Source organism: Haliaeetus leucocephalus, unplaced genomic scaffold (assembly GCF_000737465.1).
Source record: "Haliaeetus leucocephalus isolate CR32 unplaced genomic scaffold, Haliaeetus_leucocephalus-4.0 Scaffold41, whole genome shotgun sequence".
NCBI classification, from domain to species: Eukaryota; Metazoa; Chordata; class Aves; order Accipitriformes; family Accipitridae; genus Haliaeetus; species Haliaeetus leucocephalus.
In genome coordinates, this window is record NW_010972477.1 from 3,054,993 (window position 1) to 3,076,848 (window position 21,856).

The 21,856-nt window shown below is 37.8% G+C and overlaps 1 protein-coding gene across 2 annotated transcripts in view; it reads right to left on the reverse strand.

Moving 5' to 3' along the window:
• CTDP1 (CTD (carboxy-terminal domain, RNA polymerase II, polypeptide A) phosphatase, subunit 1) overlaps nucleotides 1-21,856 on the reverse strand; it is a 113,378-nt gene that overhangs the window by 39,248 nt on the left and 52,274 nt on the right. For both annotated transcript variants that reach the window (XM_010577027.1, XM_010577035.1), the window contains one exon: nucleotides 21,282-21,447. In XM_010577027.1, the coding sequence (XP_010575329.1) occupies nucleotides 21,282-21,447 (166 nt within the window). The remainder of the gene's footprint in view (nucleotides 1-21,281; nucleotides 21,448-21,856) is intronic.

Below are 21,856 nucleotides of genomic sequence, written 5' to 3' on the forward strand. Positions count from 1 at the left end.
TTGAGGTTTTTCAAAGGACAAAGTTAGGCTGATAAACATACACTGTTACAGATGTCTCTCACAAACTGAACTTTTATAGTCTTTTAAAATCTACTTTGTGTGAACAGTTTTGACGGACTAGCAGTCTAGTTACTGCTATGTCTTTTTTTCTTTCGTTCTGCACAAACATGACATTATTCTTTTGAAGTCTGGAATGCCATTTAATATTAGAATTACTAAGTTACTTGTACAAATACATGTCCCATTTCTGTGGAAGGGCATTTAAAATGCACGTATAAATCATAGAAATACAGCAGATTTTGAAAATCATTGCATGTGAAAACAATTAATGTGGGATGGTCCTTACAAACCACTTTAACTAGAAAGGCACCCAAAATATGGATTCTTGCCTAACTATAGACTAAATTGCAAATTGTGCTGAAAAATAAAAAGATTACCATATTAATCTTCCAGAATTCTCACAAGAAATGGAAACAAACTGTTTTCATTGAGGCAGTGAGATTTAAGCCCTTCACTTGAACAAATTAGTAGGTAAAAAAGCACATTAAAATTTAAGTAGCAGCTATCTATCTAGACACATCACTAATGTTAAATAAATAAAAAATCTTAAAGAACAGTGGAATCTTTCAATCTGGTTCAGACCAAGACAGATACTGATGTACCAACTACAACTTCTGCTTATAAAATTAGATTTTATATGATTAATACAAATGGACCACATAACACTTCAGAAGAAAATGCCAGCTAATAACAAATCTTACTGATAAGATACAGTGAGAGGATGTTTACTGCTTAAACACTACCATAGCAGCTATCTTTAAAATACTTAAAGACTTTTATAACACAGCAAGAATGATTAACATTGAAAAAGAAAAATGATTCACCCCTTGAAGACGACAAATTGTTCCATTTAACAAGAGAATGAAAAGTCTGACAATTCCTTTAAAAACCCGATTATAAAAGCCAGAAAAAGTCCTCAGCTGACAAAGCTATTTTATTTCTCATTTAGGAGGAACACAGCATACACTCATGCAGACAAAGTATACAGACCAAAGAGCAATGAGATTTTCAGTCTCATATTCTCCGATCATGAGCTGTAAAGTACCTAAAGCTTTGTTAAAAAGAAAGCCAAAACCTTCTGTAGTATTAACAAACCAGGTCAGCTGGAAAACGTTCTCACTCTAGAAGTTGAGTTTACACATTCAAAATTAATTAAGACTCTGAGAAAACACCAAAAAAGAAACTGTCAGCAGCAGCCCCAATTTGTTAGAAACACAATTTAAAGGCAATGTTTTGGGACAGCATTATGGATGTGACAGAGACCTACTGTGATGCTTTACATTTTTGGAAGAAGCAATTATATATGCAGTAATGTAAACTATGTATTTAAAAAAAAAAAAGAGCTATGAATAAACTTTAGTTCTTGTTTTTAAACTAGCAAGTATTTAAAAATTCAAGTTTTAACAGAACCGAGAAACTACCTACCTCAAACAGCAACAGGACAACATGTGTAACTACATAAATGATGTCTCCTAAAAGCAGTAGAATGCTCTGAATCAATTATTCACTGGAATTACAGAAAATTCTACAAAAAGAATAGGTTTGATAGACAGCTGTTCATTTTTTTCTCCAGTTTTGCATGGAAGACACACACATTCCCCATCCCCCCTCCCCAGTCGTTCCCAAAAGACCAATTATACTTTTGCTCCAATTGATTGTACAAGTTCTGGGAAAACCAAGTATTTACAAAGAGTTCTTTAGGTTTGTTTCCACTGCCACAAAAATGACTGTTCATTGTTAGCAATGGAAACAATTGAACTGGTATTGACAGTAAGCACAGATAAAAATCAACTGCATTTTCAGCATAAAGTCGGTGTCTCCTAAGCACATATTTGAGATTGTGTTGAATACATTGCATCTTAGGAAGAACTTGCAGATACCAACATAACCTGCCATCTGAATGTGCCAAAAGGTTTCAACATGTACCTTATATCCCCCCCATGGCATACTTTTCATAAAAAATAACACTGAAATGAAAATAAGATGGCCAAGTATACCAGTAATTGCAGGTTATCTCCATGTAAAACATGGTATTACCTCAACCTACTCTTTACAAATACTTTAAAATGCTGCCATGTCTGGTGCCAGGGACCATGATGCCCTCTTAGTAGTTATTAAACATAAAAGCTATCAGACCACCAGCTCTATCCAATTAGTGACTAAATTGATGCTCTGCAAAGAAATACCAGACTAAAAAAGGCAAACAGATGTTTCACATGTCAATTCAAATTCCACTAGCTTTACCTGCACTGCATTTCTTTTAGTATTCTTTCAATTAGCTGAGTAAGTCTGACTCTCAGTGTTTCTGGTCAGGATGATATACCTACATTGTAAATACAATCAATACTGACTTCTTTTAATGTGTATCTCAAACTGTATGTGTATAATTACTTGAAATGTAATAGGTTAGTAGTCTTGAAAAAATTAATCATGAAATGCATACCACACCTTTTAAAATATACTTAAATACATTGCTGACATCCTGAAATCCCAGTGTGCTCAAAACTGTTCCTAAGAACCAAAACAGTTCAGTGTTTGGGGCTGGTTTTGCTTGACATTTTCTCTTTTTACTAAAACATATTTTTGGACTGACCTCCTACACGTTTGAATGACGTATATGAAGATTTATTATTTGTTATTAAAAAAGAAAAGTAAAAAGCTAGTGTTTTGGTCTTACAGGTTACTTCTAAACTGCAGGACAAACTGCTCAAGGTTGTAAATATACTGCATGTATTTTAAAAATTATCAAGTAAATGTGCATAAACAGGCAGAGAAGATGAAAGACAGTGCTTTTTAATTCTATCCTCAATTACTTCTAAAGTATCTTAAGCCACATCTACATTAGAAAGCTGTCCCTGAAACATGGGCACCTTCCAAATGCTGCTAACATCCAAATTCCTTTGCAGTGCCTTAGCAATACTGCCAAAAGATGCTCTTCCATGTAATTTATTGTTTCTCCAGCAGAACCGGTGGGCGTGCTGTTTGCGGAATATGAACAGTTTCCCTAGAGGACAGAGAGCTTGCTTTTATAAGCTCCCATAATTCTGTATTTGATCCTATCATCTTTACCTCTGTCTCCACTTCCAACATTCCTTTCTGCTTTGTCCCAAACTATTGCTTTTTAGTAGATCAGGGGAGTTTTTACACATATTTTACATGAAATGTTAGAGAAATCAGCAGACTATTTCAGGAACTTTAACACAGCAGTAAAACGAGAAGTCAAAGAAAGAGTAGATGGGAAAAGTGACATTAGAAATTACAAATTAAAAGGCACTTCTGAGCCTGTGAAATTAACAGTGAACAATGGTATTAAATTGCAAATCAAATCAGAGAGAGTGGTGGCTCCATCTTCCTGGAATTGTGCACTGAACTTCCTAACCTTCCAGCACAGAGGCATGAAAACGAAACTGTTCTGGCAGTGGCAAAATAAATGGAAATAATATTGTAAAAACTTTACTAACTTCACATTATTAAGTAGTTAGCAGGAATTAATACAGTACTGGTTGGACTCGATGATCTTGAAGGACTTTTCCAACCTAAATGATTCTATGATAACTCTAAAGAAGGTGCAGTTATCTTCCTATAACCCAGCTTACAAGAGGGCACCCGATAGTGCTCTACCACCGTGCTGCAGCCCTGGAAGATGCGACACCAGCCGAAAGGCATGTGTGATTTGGAAGCAATGCTTCTGAACCTGCAAACAAGCCACATGCTGTCCCATGGCAGCGTGGGTCACTGAGAATACTTCACTGGCTAAGTATCACAGTCAAAGAAGGTAAGAATGAGAACTCTCTTTAAAAGAAGCAATGTTCTTCAACAGGTTCAAGCAAGGCTGCCCAGCTGCCGACACTGACACAGCATACAATGACCTGACACGTTACTGTTATAGCACATTCACGAACACTTCTTCTCTCTTTCCTCAGGCTCCTCAAATCATACACTAGGCATTTGGTAAAGCAAGGAAAGGTTTATCAAGAGCAGGGCAGGAGAAATGAGATTCATGCAACTGACCTGGAAAGTTTAACCCCTTGGCACACACAAAAGAGCACGTTTGCCAAGAAGAAGAGTGAGAGGCTGTGACGGGACTGATAAAGCACCTTCCTGAGCAAACGGCAGAAAGTCAAGCACAGGGTCATTTAACTTTGGCAGGCAGTCATCTTTAATTTCAAATCCTGCTTGGTTCTATGCTAACCAGCATAGTACAGACTTTACCCGTATGCAAAACTTAAGCAAGATCAGGTGTTAGTTAAGCAACTTTGTATGTCAGATTGACACTGTATTTGGTAGAAGACAACATTGAAATAGGCAGCCATCTAGAAACTTTAATCTAATTTTTAGGTATCTTTTAAAAGGCACTTGATTTGTGTTACATTGTATCCCTGACAAAAGGGGCTGAGTTCAGCAATATACCTATAAAATCTTTTTCATTTCTAGTGAAGCCAAAGAGCAAAGAAGAAGCAGTATCAACACCAAAGTGTAAAGAAAATGTAGTTGTACCTCAATACAGAGTTCCATTGAAATTCCAAAAGCAAACAAACTTTTTATAGGAAGAGAAAAAAAATACCCGAAGTCAAGTGAATTTATCTTAATGACTACAACCAACCAGTTATTCACACTGTGAATAACAAAAAACCAAAGTAGAATCTATTTTTAATGGTTTACAAATGGTTTTATCTCAAGCTTTCAGAACACCCAATTAGTTTCAAAATAAGGTAACTTACTTTTTCTTCACAATTTTTACCATCTACTGTATTTAATTATTCTTGTTCTTTGATTCAGAAACATACTTTTTTGTTTGTTTCTCTTTACCTTTCAGCAAAGGCCCCCCCCAAAAAAACCCCACAAACCCAAAACAACCCCCCCAACCAGTAGTTTCTTCATTAGCAAGTAAAGAATCATTAAAACATTTTACTGTGTTTTTGTAATACAACAGTGTTAATGAAATAATCAAAGACACTACCGCTTTGTTCCTCAGCAGCAGAAGTCCCAGAATAAGAGATTTTCATTCTCAGAATTTATTATTTAAAATACACCTTGCTTTTCTAAATGTCTTATGGTATATTTTTGAGTGGGAGGTGATTGCTTTTTTCCTCTGTGAAGGGGCATTATCCATGGATAGCTTTTTTTAGTTCAGGCAGTGAACAGATTTCTGAGTTATATTAGAAGTCGGGCCTTTGGAATGAGAGCAAAACCAAACCTGTAATACGTGCTTTCTGGCACTTGCACTCTGGAGTTCTGCTCATCTACTATTATTGAATAGCACATAGAAATATGAGCAGCCTATGGTGAAGACCTACAAGTTTTAGGATGAAAAGCAATTATGTGAGAAGAAAAACCTTTAAGCCTTCGCTCTATGCTGAGCACAGCTGCTATGCTCAGATTTGAAAAAGAGCAATTTAAAAACACCACGTGGAAGTTACTTACGGAGGTCGCACTGACAGTCCCTGGAGGCTGCACTGGGACCCTGCCAGGGATCAAACAGTGGCAAACGCCAGTCCCGGTACCTGTAGTACACAACGCTGCTGCACAGCACTGCTATAAAGCCAGCACGCATTTTAATTGCGGCCTTGGACAACAGTGTGTGCTCCTAAAAGGCAGATACTTCGGGGAAGAAAACCAAATGAACCAAACAGGTTGCCTGTATCAATTTGACCACTTAACTTTTGCAATTGAAAAGGTAAGGTAACTGTGATTGCAACTGTACAATTCACTACGTTTGGGGTTTACTGCTGCAGTTAATGCTTAGACTAGGAATGAAATAAAGTGTCACTTAGAGATTACATACCGATATCGTTATTAAAATGCAACACCAATAACAATCCTGTATCCTTGCTTATGATCAAGTGAGACTGTTAATCCTTCAAACAATGCCATTTAGAGGTTCTTAATATCTTTGATTTTCCCATCTAGAAAGCAATGCCTAGATTTGAGTAGAAACCTCATAAACATTCTTGAGATCTTTAGGACGAATACTTGAAATAGCTAAAAGAAACATGAGGTCAAGTCTTTCCTTGGTAATTAGGGTGCCTCGAGTGCTGACTTACAGATTCTAGGCAGTCCCTCTAAAACATTAACACTATTATTACTATAAGGAAAATTGCTTTCTTCAATTAAATTAGTAACACTTCGTGATGTTGGAAAGAGGAAGAAAAGCCCATTCCTAACTACCAATTTCTGAAATATAAAATAAATTCACATGCACTAAGAGTTACTAATTGTAAAATTCACAATGATTTTTTAATTCAGTTTCTAAAGAGAAAATGTTTCAACAGAGATAATGGGATGATTTCTCCAAAGAATTCCTGAGTCACTGACATCGCTGCAGCCTGGAAGCTATGATTTTATCCAATTATAAAGCCATCCATACCTCTAATCTTCCTTTCCTTTATTCTGTTTTCAAAAGAAACCCTCTGCCAAAAGATCATTAAATAGTAATAGGCCTGTAAATCTACATTGTAATTTTTATTTTTTTTAAATGGTGAAGTCTGAGAATAAAATCAAAATTACCACAACACCTATGTCCAGAATACAGCTGTTCACCTATCCAGCAGGATAGACTTGATGGAAACCACTGAAAAACAAGAACAGCATTTCGACTCTGTGTAAGACTGCCCAGCATCAAGCAGAACACGAATGAGTACACCTTCAACAAATAGGGGGTAGATTTAAATTTAACTGCAGGGTTTCCTGGTCTTGCGAGATGAGCAGAAACAAGAAGGAAGGAGGACTGCCACCTCCAGCATCCTGCTGCTAGATTGGTCTATGTGCAACAAAACTATCTCATTGCTCGATAAACAACATCTCAGTGACAGTAACAGCTTAATTATCTCCGACTACCTTTTTAAGCTGGGTTATTGTTTAGCTACACTAGTTCCCTGTCCCACTTCATTTTATGTCTACACAAACACCCATGCTGTAACAGTACATGACAGCAGCGACAAACCACAGGGAATAGACTTTGGATAAGCATCTCTCTTAAATGTGTAGCCACAACCTGAACAGTGGAAGTCTGCAACAGGAAACAGACCAATGACTTGGAAAAGTAATGTTAAAAGTATTAACATATGCTCTTTCATGGCCAATATAGCATTTCATAAACTGGTGAACCAAACCATCTGCTACTATTGCTGCTTACTGGCACTATCAGCAGATTCTCTTATGGATAGTAAAACTTGTGTCACTGGGCAATCTTTCAAGTTTTTCCACACCTGTAAATCTTAAAAAACAAAACCAAAATATCTGCAGTGGAACAAAAACTTGAGCTGCATGCTCAAGTTTAAGTGCCACGCTTCACTAGGTGTCCTGATCTCACCTTAGACAAACCTTCATCTTAAAGGAACAAGCTAGTGAGTGAATCCACAGATAATAGTCTGTTGTAGTCAAATTCTGTTACGCTCTTTTTGTAGAGATAAGCACTATCTAAATATCCAGACTGGAAAACCTAGAGTCTGTTGATGCTACACAAATAGAATACTAATGTACACAAACTCATAGAGGGAAGGGAAAGGCACAAGGAGAAAATTCTTATACAAATAAACCTTCAATGATCTTTAATCCACAGAAATTATCTTTCAGGTGTGTAAAATGAACGAAGACTAACATCAATGTGATTTTGGCCCAGCCAACAAAAAGGCCTGGTAAAGACTAGAAGTATCCATACCTGTTAAACAAAAAAAGGTAACACAGGTGGACATTTCAGGGATTTCAGCCTGCTGCAAACATCTATCAGGATAGCTCCCACCTTGTAAACCTTTATAGCAATAGGTTAAAAAGTTGTAACAGTTTACGGTAGTACTGCTCACCCTTGTTTTAAAACAAGACAGTATCATGATACTGTTTGTTCTCAAAGCCATCCTCTCTACTTTAAAAAAAGTATATTTTGCTCATATGTAGCAAGAAGCAGCTCTGTTTTACAATTTGCTAGTCTCTCCTAAGAGCTGTCAGTCTGGCTAGTAACTGAAGCACAGTTTTGCCAGAAGACATCATAACTTTCTTCTTATTCCTAGAGATTTAGCAAGAGACATGCACAAACAGTCCAGTGATCAAGATTATTTTTTAACATAAACTAATCTAATTTGCTAATGAAAGAACACTTGCAAAAGGTGTTTAAATACTATCACAAAATACCACTGACATATTAAGTCAGAAATCTTAACATACTATTAAAAGTGACACATGGCAATTTTAGAGGGCACAGTGCCTAGGCTCTGAGTGATCTTTTCTGACACATTTCACTGCCAAGGGGAGACATCTGTAGCAAGACACTAATGAAGTGCTGAGGGCAGCACAGTATCAGTACATTAGTATCAAGGAATTGTATAATTTCTGAGCTCCTAATCTGGTTTTATATTATTTATGTTATAAAAAAAGAATAGATCTTTGGGTACAAGTCACTTAGCATAAAAAAAAATATTTAGTCTACTCATATTGCTTCCAATCAGAGCAAGTTTTCTTTGGACATAAGCTTCATTTTACAACAATTCTTTTGATCATCAAAATATATTCAAGTGCCCTCTTGACAGCATGTGCTCTCGTGAAGTTCCACCTAAAAACAAAACAAAACAAAAAAGAAAAAATCCATAGATGCTGAACACATCTATTATGCTGTTTACCTTCATGAGTATTTTGTAGAGGATATTATATTGATTGCCCAAACCTAAAAAGCAATGTTATTCCTAGTCAACAAAGACTAGGATAAAGTGCTAAAACTCACTGCCACTCTGACCCCATTGATATCATTTTTCTTGACACGCAGAGGCAGCTTTGAACAGGTGTGGGCAGGTTTCCTCCATCAATCCAGCCTGTTGTCTGTTCAATTGGTTTTAAAAAGAGGATGGGACAGCTCTCTCCACGTACTCACTACTTTATCTGGCAACATCTGCTGAACTGGTAGAAGAGGTTTAATATAATCCTTCTTTTTTTTTTTTTTTTTTTAAATATGAAAAGTGATACAGGTTTTTTTGCAGCCTGCATTTCTAAACAGAAAATCTCAGCTTTTATGAAAAAAGCACCAGGATATTAATCTACATATTTTCTTTCAAGTCATCCCCAAAGGCTTTAGCTAATGCTGTAGCCAACCTGCAAGTACACTTAGCATATTATCCTTGAAAACTTCTGAGAAACATTTAGGGCTTAACCCATTTGGTAATTCCATTAACATAAGAAATTCAAGAGTGGGAGGGAGCTTGATTTGAACTAATTTCCAATCACTTCAACCTCAATTACAGATTATTTAGATTACATTTAAGGCTCTAATGTGCTTCAGCTGAGACAAACACCAAACTTCTGAAATGCTGCAACCAAACATGCAGTCTGTTATTTAACATAGTCATGATCAGAAAACATTGCCTTTGTAGAATAACAGTCACAACTATGGACTTTACTCCAATAGATATGAAAGCACAAATAATCCTCACTCTAAAAAGAAGACATATACAAGTATAAACAAAGAGTTTCTGGTACACACAATATGCACACAAAAATACCCCATCTTTTTTGCATCTCAACTGTTTCAAAGCTTTCTCCCAATGAATGCTTGTTACCAGATGTTTTAACAACTCTATTAGCACAGTGCTAGGTTCTACCATCCCAAGGTTAACTGAAAGCGTATCTTTCACTTAGACTGAATAAATATTCATTGCTACATACATATTTTGGAGAAAAATAAGGTTTTTTCCATTTCAAAGGCTGAACTCCTGAACTTGTTCAGCACCATACAAAGCTGTTCAAAAGTCATAGTCTACTAAGTGAAATTGAAAATACTAAGGTGAGAACAAAAGACAAGCAAAAAAATGCTTTCATTTATCTGCAAGTGCAGGCTTTCTGCAGGTATCACAGCTGCAAAGGAACTTAAACTACCACTGTGTAGAGCAATTGGGATACAGTAGGGCTTACTAGCTCAAAAGCACCACTCTATAAACACAGATATGCTGTGTTCAGTATAGATTTATCCACACTTACTATGAACAAGCTAGTAAAACCACCCTGATCCAAGCTAGCTATAAGCAGAGCCAGCTTGGATCTGCCACGACTTACTAATTTTAACCTAAGTTTAGCATTAGTATTGCCAGACAAAGCTTCATGGCTTCATGAAGCATTGCTTGGTTGTCAATGATCTTCCCTCTTCAGTAAGCCTGATTAGTTTGGTCTCATTATCACAAGAGCCAAGAGACATTTATCAATGTACTCAAGCTGACAAAGCCACCTCAAATAATGAGCATTGGAGAAAACTATTTCTGTATTGGCTTTACCAGAAATTTAAAGATGACAGTGAAGACAGGCCAGTTTTGAAACTACTTCTGCTGAACTGGGCAATGGGACTGCAAACAGACTCCGTACAATCAAGCATGCAGCTTTCAAGTGAAGTAGTGAAGAAATGAGCACTGTCTATGTGGAATAAGTTAAGGAAAAAAAAAAGAAAGCGAAAAGAAAAAAACCCCAATCCCAAACACAGTGAAAAATAAGTCGGGCAGCTGAAGAGTGGTCAGTTTCTACAACAAGCTCAATATTAAGGTGATGAATACTGTGCAGGTTCTGATATGATCTCTGTGTCGTGGTATGCCAGCTATATCCAGTCCTCAATACCTCTGTGATGAAGCAAGTTTGATGTTGGAGCACTAAAATATCTGAGATAGGCAGCTGTCTGTGTTCATCTCAGAGAAAGCAGTATCATCATATTTGCTGCGAGGAGTGACAGAGACACTAATGTCTACAGCTGTGACCCTTGGCAAAGAGAAAGTGCAAGCTCATATACAAAAACTGTAACAATATAGAGTAATAATGACATTCTCTTAAAATGTAAAATTAATACCACTGCTGTAGACTTGAAAAAGTTACAGCAGCATGGCCATTTGGGTAATTATGCATTTTGTGACTGCATTGCAGCAGGGAATTTTTTACATCAGTAGGGGGCTCTAGTTCTGTAGCTTTTCATAATCTCTGTTGAAGTTGTACATGGAATGGAAATACTTCTTAGTGATGCTGACACAGGAGCTAGAACACTTGAAGCTGTAGGACTATCACACGGAGGCAGAGCTGAGTGGCTATATTCAGTGCTCCCTGAAGCTGGTGCCTGACAAGAATGAAGACTACCAAAGCAAAAGGAAAGATATTTTATCTCGAAGTTGTCTTGAAAGCCAGCAATTACAATTATGCATAATTTAAATTTCAAAATAAGTCACCTTATGATAACTGATCAAGAGCAGCTGATTAAAGAGTAATGGTACAAACTGCCATTCAATGCTGCATTTAGAAATAACCTGGCCTTTATGTCACCAAAATGGACTTGCATTTTTATAACCCCAGAATTCCAAACACAAATTAAATCTGCTAGCAGACTAGCATTATGCAAGTGTTTGTAAAGATTCTCCATAGCGCTTAACATATATTACGCTATATTGCATAGCTGTATTTATTCTTATGTTGAAATCAAGTATCAGGGCATCTCAATAAAACAAAAAAAATAGTTATGAAGAAACAGTTCAGACTTAGACCAGGACTCAAGCAGAGACTTTTAAATACCAATCACGGAGAATATCAGCTCGAATTTAAATGTAAAAAACATGTTAGACTTGTGATGAGGCTCAATCAGGCCCTATGTGCAGCTGCTCAGAATTATGTTAGGGATCAGCTTGCAAATTGTTTAACATGGCTCAGACAACTCATTTTTAACTGTGGCCAATTAGTGTTGACAGCCTAGCTGCATTTGATTTCGCATATGGAGGTAGACATATATGTAAAAATGAGGTTGTTGAACTCTATTTAAAGAACTTTTGCTGCATTTTCAGTGAGCAAGCAAGCAGTTGAAAAGGGCTTACAGCTTCTCTTCACTAAGGCCAAGCAAAGAAGGCTGCAGATACCTAATGCACTACCAGTGCTGGTAGAAAAACCAAACAGAATGTATGGAAAAGCCTTCTTCCCTATAGAATAACCAACCTTCACTTTTTTACATTCTAGAGGTGGAAACTTTATAGACCTACTCTCCATTTCAGATGGAATAACATTAGAATAATGCATTTGCTATATAACCAGGCATACTTTAAAAGCCAAAGAAGTTGTTCATCATCTGCAGAAGCAAGTACACACAGCTTAGATTCAATCTTATTTGCATAATAATTTTTACTCTATGCTTAGCAGAATGATAGCAACACATAAAAAGAAGCTACTTTTCCACAAACTCAAGATTACTTGCAATTAAACAATTTTGAGAACGTCTTTGGAAGAATGGCAGAGGATCTGGATCAACTGTTGATCGCATCAGAAAAGGATGAAGAATATGTAAGATGGCAGAAGCACCTTTGTTGGCAAGTAAATAAAATCAATCTTTGATGGATTGTCAATAGAATAAACAGGGAAATGCAGACAAAATGCAGGCAGTCAATTTTATTACTATAAATTTTATCAGATTCCTCAAAAAGAGGTCAGCTCTGAAGTAAGCATGGCTGCTTCTTTCGTTGATGTCCTTTTGGCACAGCCCATTAATAACCTATTGTAGCACAACCATTTGTACTTATCTCATGATACATTACCTGTTAAAATATCTGGGCCTAATAAAAGTTAATCAGTCTCAATCATACGTTTTCTTTTTTTTTTTCCTCCTAACAATAGCCTGACCAGCCAAGAATTTGACTGATTGTGTTCATTTGGCACAAAATTCTATATAATAATATCACCTTTTAATTAACAACTTGTCATGAGTGCCATCAAACTAATCCTTACATATATTGGTAGTTTCCTTTTTTATCTACAAAATGCAGATTTTTATGCAGTGTGCCATCTGAATGTCAAAAGGTTCCAGTATGTTTCCCATATTCCCTCATAGCATATAAATTCTTAAAAATAAATCTAAAATTAAAATAAGATGTCCAAGTACACCAGAAACTGTGCTTAAATAATGTTTTCTAAGCAACCAGTGTAGAAAAATAGAAGCGGTCCAAAACTGATTGCCTACTTAAAATATCAAATTAGATAAAAATCCTTTTTCTATTTTGGTAATCAGTCGTCTCCTTGTAAAATGTGTTATTACATAAAAAACTCTTTCCAAACACTTAAAAAAGCTGCTAGGGCAAGCTTGGACCATGATGCCCTCTTAATAAACAAAAACTAGCAGATAACCAGCTCTATGTTGTTAGTGCACAGATAAATGGTCTGCTGATAAATATCAATGATGATAAACCATTCCAATCTCACTAGCCTTATCTTCACTGCATTTCTTTTAGTGTTCTTTCCATTAGCTGAATTCAGACTGCCAGAGTTCAGTCAGAGCGTCAATGTTTCTGGTCAGGATAATTTACCTACAACTTGAATGTGACCAATATTGATTTTTTTTTTTTTTAAATATGTTTATATCTTCTGTAATTAAAAACTAATAGAGATGTATTGATACTTTTTAGATTTGTTTCCATTTTTCAGTGGGAAATGAATTCTTCAAAGGAAAACAAAGAAAGGCAGAAGCAAACGACTGATATCCAGTTTCCTTTAAGTGCTTGTCTTTGCTCTCTCCATCCCGCTGTACTGATATTGTAATTCTACGTTGCTGATCTCATCACCAAACTATTGAAAATAGCACTGGACAACTTTACGCAGTTTTCTCTACTAATCAGATGAGATACGGGCAAAATAATTGCTTTAACATTATAGTATTTTAATGTTCAATTACTTCTGTGTTATTAACCATATTAGAGACGGATGAATGTCAAAATCTTAAACAGGGGAAAGCAGTAAAAAGTTTCCTTGTTTTACAACAGCTTTAAGCTATGTTCCCTACAAAACAAAGTACCATTTCTTGGTGCATCAGCCAGCCACCACACCACAGCAAGAGCCCCCTGAAGATAAACCAGCACCCTCACTCCCAGCACCACAGGCTCACTGTTTCTCTCCGGAAAACTAATCTCTGAGTGGAAGAAAGCAAGCGACACGTTCAGCCTTGCTGCGTTACGCCATTCCGTAATAAGCACTCCACACCGAAAATAAAAAGCCGATGGGGCCGGCGAACTGGGAGTTTTTTCCAGCTTCCACGCTGCCCGCTGGTCCATGTGGGAGAAGCTGCCGGAGCACAGGGGGCAGCGGGGGCCGGCGTGTGAGGGGAGGTGATAAGAGGGACGTAGATAAGGAACGAGGGACAGCGCCGAGGCCTGCAACGGACCTGGGCCGGCCAGTCCCAGTGTCCTCAGGGCTGCTTATGCCACAAGATGTCCCGGCAAATTGTCTTCATACAGGCTCTTACCGCCTCGTGAGGAGCGCGTTTACCTTTGATACTTCTCCATATGTGTACTTCCACCAATAGTTACCTCAAAAATAATTTTTTTTGACGTTCAGTTCGAGTGGAAGCGGTCTAATAACCGTAAGGCGGACCTCATAACTTCCAAGGGCCGAGGTGCCTGGGTGATGATCACTGGCAACAGCGAGTGTACGCACAGGCTCATTCTTTTAACTTCAAAAAGGCTACAATTTATAAGAAGAGGCTGCTAACCAAATCTAGTACCTGTACAATTTGTGACATGCTACATATTAAGGTGTCGCACAAGAAATTTTTAATGAGAAATGTAGTTGTGGAAATTCAAAAGAACTGTTAAAGTGCAATGCAGCGTCCAAGTGAGCCCCAGGCAGCTATTACTTTGGACTACAGACCACATCCTCCGCATTAAATTAGTATTTTTAAACTAACCAAGAGGCTAACCACTTACTGAGACGATAGCTTTCACTAAATTGAAGGAGAAAAACACCACCTCTTAATTCACTGCACGGTATAGCCACTAACTTAAAATACAAAACAGAAATTAAGGGATAAATCTGCTTGATGAAAGCAAAATGCAGTGACAAAATGGCCTTATGTACAAGCAGAATGTTGTAATTTCAGTCTTTATGTATGTCACACAAATTCCAAATTAGTTAAAAGGAAAAGAATGTGCAGAATATATACCACATCAACAGAACCATTTTGATGCAAAAGTAGTTCATTAGGCAATTCCCACTCAAGAAAAATCTGTACACTTAAACGCACTGATGAACAGAACATGCTTTGCAATCTGGTCACTTTGCAGCTGCTAGGTACATATCCAGCCAGATGATAGGAATCTTTGCAGCTCCGCTAACTGAAATGAGAGCTAGGAAAGCTGGATGAAGGTCTGACTGGTATCAGATTCACTCCCACTCTTCCCCTCTCCCAATTCCCAAACTGACAGGAATTCAAACCAGCAAAATATTTTACCTTAGATGGCAGAGATGATGACACTTGACAAGATACAGATGCTACTCTAAAACACCCTGACAAAAACACGGTAATAAACACAAAAGCATAAGGATCTTACAACAAGCAGACTACATGTGCATGGCTGTTCCAGGACATTAGTAATCCCAGGCCATCTTGGATGAGAAGGCACTGCAAAACGTAATTAGAAATTTTTCTGCCTTACTGAGCTTACTTAAACCTTACTGAAATCTTACTGCCTTCCTGGAAGTTCCTTTTTGAGCTTCCCATCAGTGAAGCCCATATTGGGGATCTGCCCAAGACTGGTCCCGCAAGTGTTGACAGTGACGGATACGAGTACCTATGGCCATCTGTCTTCCACCGTTACTGCCAGTCTACCATGGACGTGGCAGCAGCCTTTCTATAAGGAAGAGAGAACAGGATCTTGAGCTTAGCACAGGCTCATAATTTACAAAAAAGAGACAAGAGGGTAATTTCTTTTTCCTTTGTCACTGGCATTTTATAAGGGAGCAGCTTGGAATCTTTCTATGCGTTTCTACAGTTTACACAGACTGGTGAATTAGAAAGCACCTGAAAAAATAAAAAAAAGGAACTGTACTGCCAGCCACAGCTCTTAAAGGAACAGATAAGAGAATAATTTACAGCCAAAAGGAAGAGAGGAATGAAAAGTCTCGATCTTGCTGACTTCTCATGGACAAGTGATTTATCATACACAAGAATGTCAACCTAATTATGAAAGGGAGACTGATTACAAAAGGGAAAAATCTTTAAGATTATACAAAGCTGATTCAAGTAAACATTGTTAAAAGAAGTTAGCACAATGCACGGGGCTAAAAATCACCTTGTGGGTCTGCAACAGATATCCACAAAGAAAGAATAAATTTTACAGAAGAGCAAAGTCAGGGTCCATCAGGAAGCAATTAGTATATAAAAACAAACACAGCTTATTTATAGCACACAGGACACGACAGCATTAAGATCAGATCAACTTGACTAGGTAACTGTACATGGCACTAGCCTAGTTGCGTAAGGTTCTCTCCAAACATCATTTAGGAGTACAAATTCAGAAGAAAACCATCCTTAATAAAAAGGAATTAACAATAGCTGAAATGAAATAAAACTAATTTCTAAACCAGCAAGACTAACAGAATTTATTAAATATCGATCATAGGACATTTTTGCTGGCCTTCTTTAAACATATAAGTAATTGTATCAGTGCAGAAAGGAATCAATACGCTAGAAGTTCACAGGAGCAGTTCTCAACGAATTCTGAAGAAATGTCCTCACAAGATGATCCACGAGTAACCCCTGGGAGGGAGAACTGCACATCACCCTGTACTGAGATAATCAATTATGAATGGAAAGACATGTGTATGTCTTCACATGATTTGTATGCCATTACCTTCCTTTGCGCAACTTGCTTTCGCTAATAAATTTTACTTCTGGAAACAAATAGTCATCTGAATCCTGGATTCCACTTTCTGGTTTTTGTCAGTAAACTACAGCAGATCTGCACAACATTGTAGTGACTGGCAGGTCAGCAGCTTCCACCTAGCCCAGGGGAAGGACGATGATGCCCCACAATCGCACCAAAAGCACGCAATGAACAGTCCTGTACCTCTATGGCAAGTGAGCAAGTGGACCCCTGCTGTCACAGGGGACGGGAATTGCTGCAGACAGCCCAGACTGCTCTCCTTACAGGACAGGCTTCTGCAACTATCACTTTCCAACACAGTCAATGAAAGGAAAAGTAGATACCTTCCGTGTAAACGAGACCATTGGTTTTGAGAAAACAAAAGTCATCCTGGAACAGGTATTATGGACAAGAGAGATTTCTAGTTAGTTATTACGGACTGTGTTTAATTGTTTGGAAACCTCCTCTTTAAAGATGGTTTTCAATCCTTGCCCTTTCGTGAAACCAGCAACATACCATGAAGATTACAGGATACTAGATACAATCCAATATAAATAGCATTTTTATGGAGGAAGCTTTTGCAGGTTATATATCATATAACCAGTTATTTAGAAATAAAAGTTTATCCAGGCCTTTAAAAATGACTATAAACAAGCTAATTTAACTGGCAGCATTCAATTCTGCTTCTCTTTACCATGCCATAGCAGAGAAACAGCAGCAACCAGTTGCAAAGCCTCTGTGTCTGGCTAGCACAGAAAAGAAAGGAGGAAAACGGTCTCTCAACTGTGAGGCAGCAGCATTAGCAGGCTTTGTATTTCCCAAGTAGGGATCCATTCCTTATGCACTTACTCTGATTTGGCAATTGCCCTTTGAACAGCAGTCCTATTACATTGAATACTCTTGCTCTTGCACTTTCCTGAAGTTCAAACAGTCCCTCATGTCAGAGGGAAAAGAAGCTACCATTGGATCTGGTCTCCCAGATCTTTGGCACTGAAAAAGATACAAAAGGCTAAGTGACCTTAAACTACAACCCAATAGCTGGGATGTTATTCAGTTCCTTTGACTTATTTGGTATCCATAGCACAGCTACAGCTAAAATAATAAGAAAAGGTAAAAATCCATGCAAGATCAAATTTTAGTAGAGATGCCTATCCGTGGCAGTTCTTCCCCACGGAATATTGGAACAGATACTGGGTTTTTTTTACTAGGAAAAGCAACAAAGAGATGTTTAAATAGGTTAAGGATGGAAAGGGATTTAATTTGGGAATAAAGCATAATTAAATTCTCTTTATTGGCTTCCATCTCAATTCTTCTAACAAAACTCTCCCATGTATAAACTACATGCAAATTCTGTATTGCTTGGGGCTGTGTGGCCTTTTCAGAAATTTTTGCAAAGAAAAAGCAAGATTTCCTTTCAATGTTAAGTGCAAAGGAGTTATTTATTGCTTGTTATGTCCACAGAAACAGTATATATAAACACTTGAATTTCCTGTTTCATTGAAAAAAAAAAAAAAATCACAGTGCCTAAAGCTAAAAGACTCCTTTTGCTTAGTAAAAGTCCTTATCTGAATTTGCCAGGGAATTCAGCAGAAATACTGAGGATGCAGTTTTAAAGCTAGAGGGCTGCAGTTCTGCCTTCACTGCTCACTCCCAGCTCTTCACATCTTCTGTCTGCTCCTGGCACTAGCACTCATGCAGCAGCAACGGCAAGTTATTTCAGGAAGCTGGTAATGATGAAGATTAACCTGGAAAGTGATCTTTTCTGACCAAACCAGCTCCCTGAATTTGCTTGCTGTATGGTCCCATGATTATCAATAGCAGCTTAGAGGCAGAACACAGTAGTTGAGACTTGGATCAGCTTATACTGCAGCAAAGTCACATTGTAACTTGCTTTCACTCCTCTTGGACCAGGTACTCCTAACCTCAACAGTCTTAGCACTAGCCCTTGTAGTGCTAGTAGTAGTTGTGTGGTAGTTGTGGAGCAAGACATCACCGTTGTGACTGAAACAGACTCCATCACTCCACCAAGGTGGTCTGCAATCAGCTGTAGATCTTGCGGCTGCCATAGCCACTAGAACGGATGCAAATGAAGCAAAAGCATTTTTGTGGCAAAAGGCAGAAATTTCACATCTCTTAGTGACATGACTGCAGAAAGGTTCTTACCCTTTAACGTGTTTTGATAAAGAATGAGATACAGGCAAACACCTTTCTGTGGAAGTTAAACGAGTCACAGTGTCACCAGAGTGAACTGAGCACCAACCAGCAATGCTTATCAAGCTTATTTTCACTTAATTTGATAATGTTCCTGACAGCAGAATCTCCTCTGTATGCTCCACTAAACTTTTATATTTTATGGGCTATGTTACCACATGTCCTCCCTCTGTTTCATAAGTGTACTCCCACACAACACCATATAATCCTCTTTTATTACTTACATTACTTGTACACGAATACATTATCTTTACCAAGGTGATGCCAGCAGTCCCAAGGCTAGTCCACAAAGGTTAGTCTCCCTTGACCGCCTCTATAGTCAGCTCACAGGAGATGACGACCTGCTGGCACTACCGTGTCCAGTTCAACCTCCCCAATATATGTCCCGTGTGCCCCCTTCTCCATGTCTCAGTGGTAATGGTTTGATCAAGGATCAAACCATGTCAGGGAGCTATGATACCAGAAACTCCCAACCCTGTTCCCCACCAAAACAATGCAAAACACCCCCCCCCCCCCCAAAAAAAAAAAACCACAACCCCAAACAAACCCAGGTGAAGAGCTTCTACTGGTTCAGCTGCCCCATGATCAAAGAAATGTGAATTTAATAAAGACAGTGGTGGGAACAGAGGCTGATGGAAGGAAAAGCTTTTGGCAGCAACTATAACTTCAAATCATACTCCTGGAACCAAAGCTAAGTCAACTATGAAAAAAAAATCCATTGGAATTTGGGCTTCATTTGTTCTGAAGTTCATGTAGTCTCGTTTCCAAAAATAAGATGCAGCTTAAGTAAAAGCATAATTTAATCATCACAGTGTAAGTTGTTTATATTTGTAGGATAGGTAGAAAAACTTTAATTTCTTTGGTCTAACTGTAGCAGCATAGAGAGCAATCAACCACAAAACGAACAGTGCCAGAATATTCAGATTTTTAACAAGGTCCCTAAATAGTATCTTTAAAAACAGAACAATAAATACTTTATGCAGTAATTCTGGAAAACATGCACACTTTCTTCTGGCTCAGTGCACACACTGCAACAGCAATTCATTAAATGTTTTCCAAAAGCCATACAATTAGAAAAATGTTAGTACACAAAAACAACCCATAACAACAACAATTTGCTTTTAGTACCACTGACAACACAGAAGGAAGAGACAGATGGATTCAGGGGCTGGCATCACGACAAGAAGAAATACTATTTCTTGTGAAAGTCTGAGATCAAATGGACAAAATACTTTGGAACGAAAAAGCAAAAGAAATCAAAAGTCATCAACTCTAAGAGTTACCGGGTACAGTTAGAAGCTTGCACTCATCTGAAATTCAGATTAGATCACCACAGCAGTTGAAAGTTATTGGACCTTTCCCTAGAATACCAGCTCAAAGTTCCTCCAGGACCTCTCTAGCAACAGCATATCTCAAAATTATGCTATGCCGTATACATAAACTCTTTCCATCCTTGGTGAAATACGCAGTTTCCTTCTACACTTTTATTATATTTTCTGAAGATAACTCGAGGCCTCTTATAGCTAGAACCTTGTCATCAGCTTACTGCCAGAAGCTAGGAAGTTCTACGCTCCTGTCACCACCCCAGTGAATGATGTAAGCTCAAAGATGAATTCAAGCTCCAGGGTCGCTAGGTTTTATAGTAAAGTCACACACAGTGTAACGAATTCATGAAAACATGGTGCACAATGATATGTATTTTTTCCTCTATGTATCATTTAATATTATGTAAGATGGTGGCTTCATTTGAAAAAAGCGCACACAAGGATAAGTGACAAATAGGCAGCTGCTAGAGGTTCACAATGAATTTCAAATAATGTGTTTTTGTATGAAAAAAAGTACAGTTCACTCTCTAACAGAAAGCTCCCTTCAGCTGCAGAACCATGAGCACTATGATTTAACAGCACTGTAATTACATGTCTACAGATAATGAGGCCCCACGCTCCCCTTTGGCTCTCTGATCTTGTCTACAGCCTGTGCCTTTTACATCCACAGACCTCTCTTCTCCCATCCCACCACTGATTTTGTCCAGATTATTTGAAGATTTACTTAAAAAAAAAAAAGTTTAAAGGGACACCTGGCAAAGTTAAACACACAGCAAATGTGATAACACATTTCATGTGACAAAGCTATGCATAAATGAAGTTCTACTTTAAAGGCTTATTTACACACAAGAGTACTCCCACTCCTTAATTCAAGTTTGCTTTGCCAAACATAACTGCTTTTTAGCCTGAACTGTACTTCTTACTCTGCTATGGCTTTTATCAGAAGTTACTGTAGTGGTATACAAGGTCAGTTCACACACATGCATAATTTAACAGAAGTTAAACAATTATGCATAACTAACAATCATTATGTTAGAAACCTGTCAGAATTAGTGAAGCTCACCTCTTTATCCATACTCTCTAAATCCTCTTTACATAGGGTGTACAGGGGCATTGTCTCAGACATACTTGGCTGGCGTTTCCGCTTAGATGGACCAGGCTGCTCTTCATTTTCACTTGCTGGTAGGTCATCTTCTTCAAACATCTGCTGCTGATGTGGTTGAACAACTCTGAAAAATTTCAGGGGTCCCACATAAGAAAGATTTACTTGATTTACAGCTTCTCTAGAAAAAAAATCCTATAAACAATTGATGACTGCTGAATATCTACAACTTTGCTTAATAGGGTTCTGTATTCATCAATGGAGGAAAGATCAAGTCTCCCAACGGTTGCTTTTATTTTCACCCTGATGGCTTCTTAAGTTCTTATTCTACCTTTAACAAGGTACTCGCTCTCCTGCCTTCCCACTGTTCTTGTAAGTAACCATCATGCCTTTCTTGAAGCCAAGAGCTTCAGTAGCTGCAGATGCATTGCCCTTAAAAAACTTTACAGTTTGTGCTCAGGTGGAATTCGTCCATCACTTGACACATTTATCATTCAGGAAACAACCCTTACATGCTAATATATTTTTCCTGACCT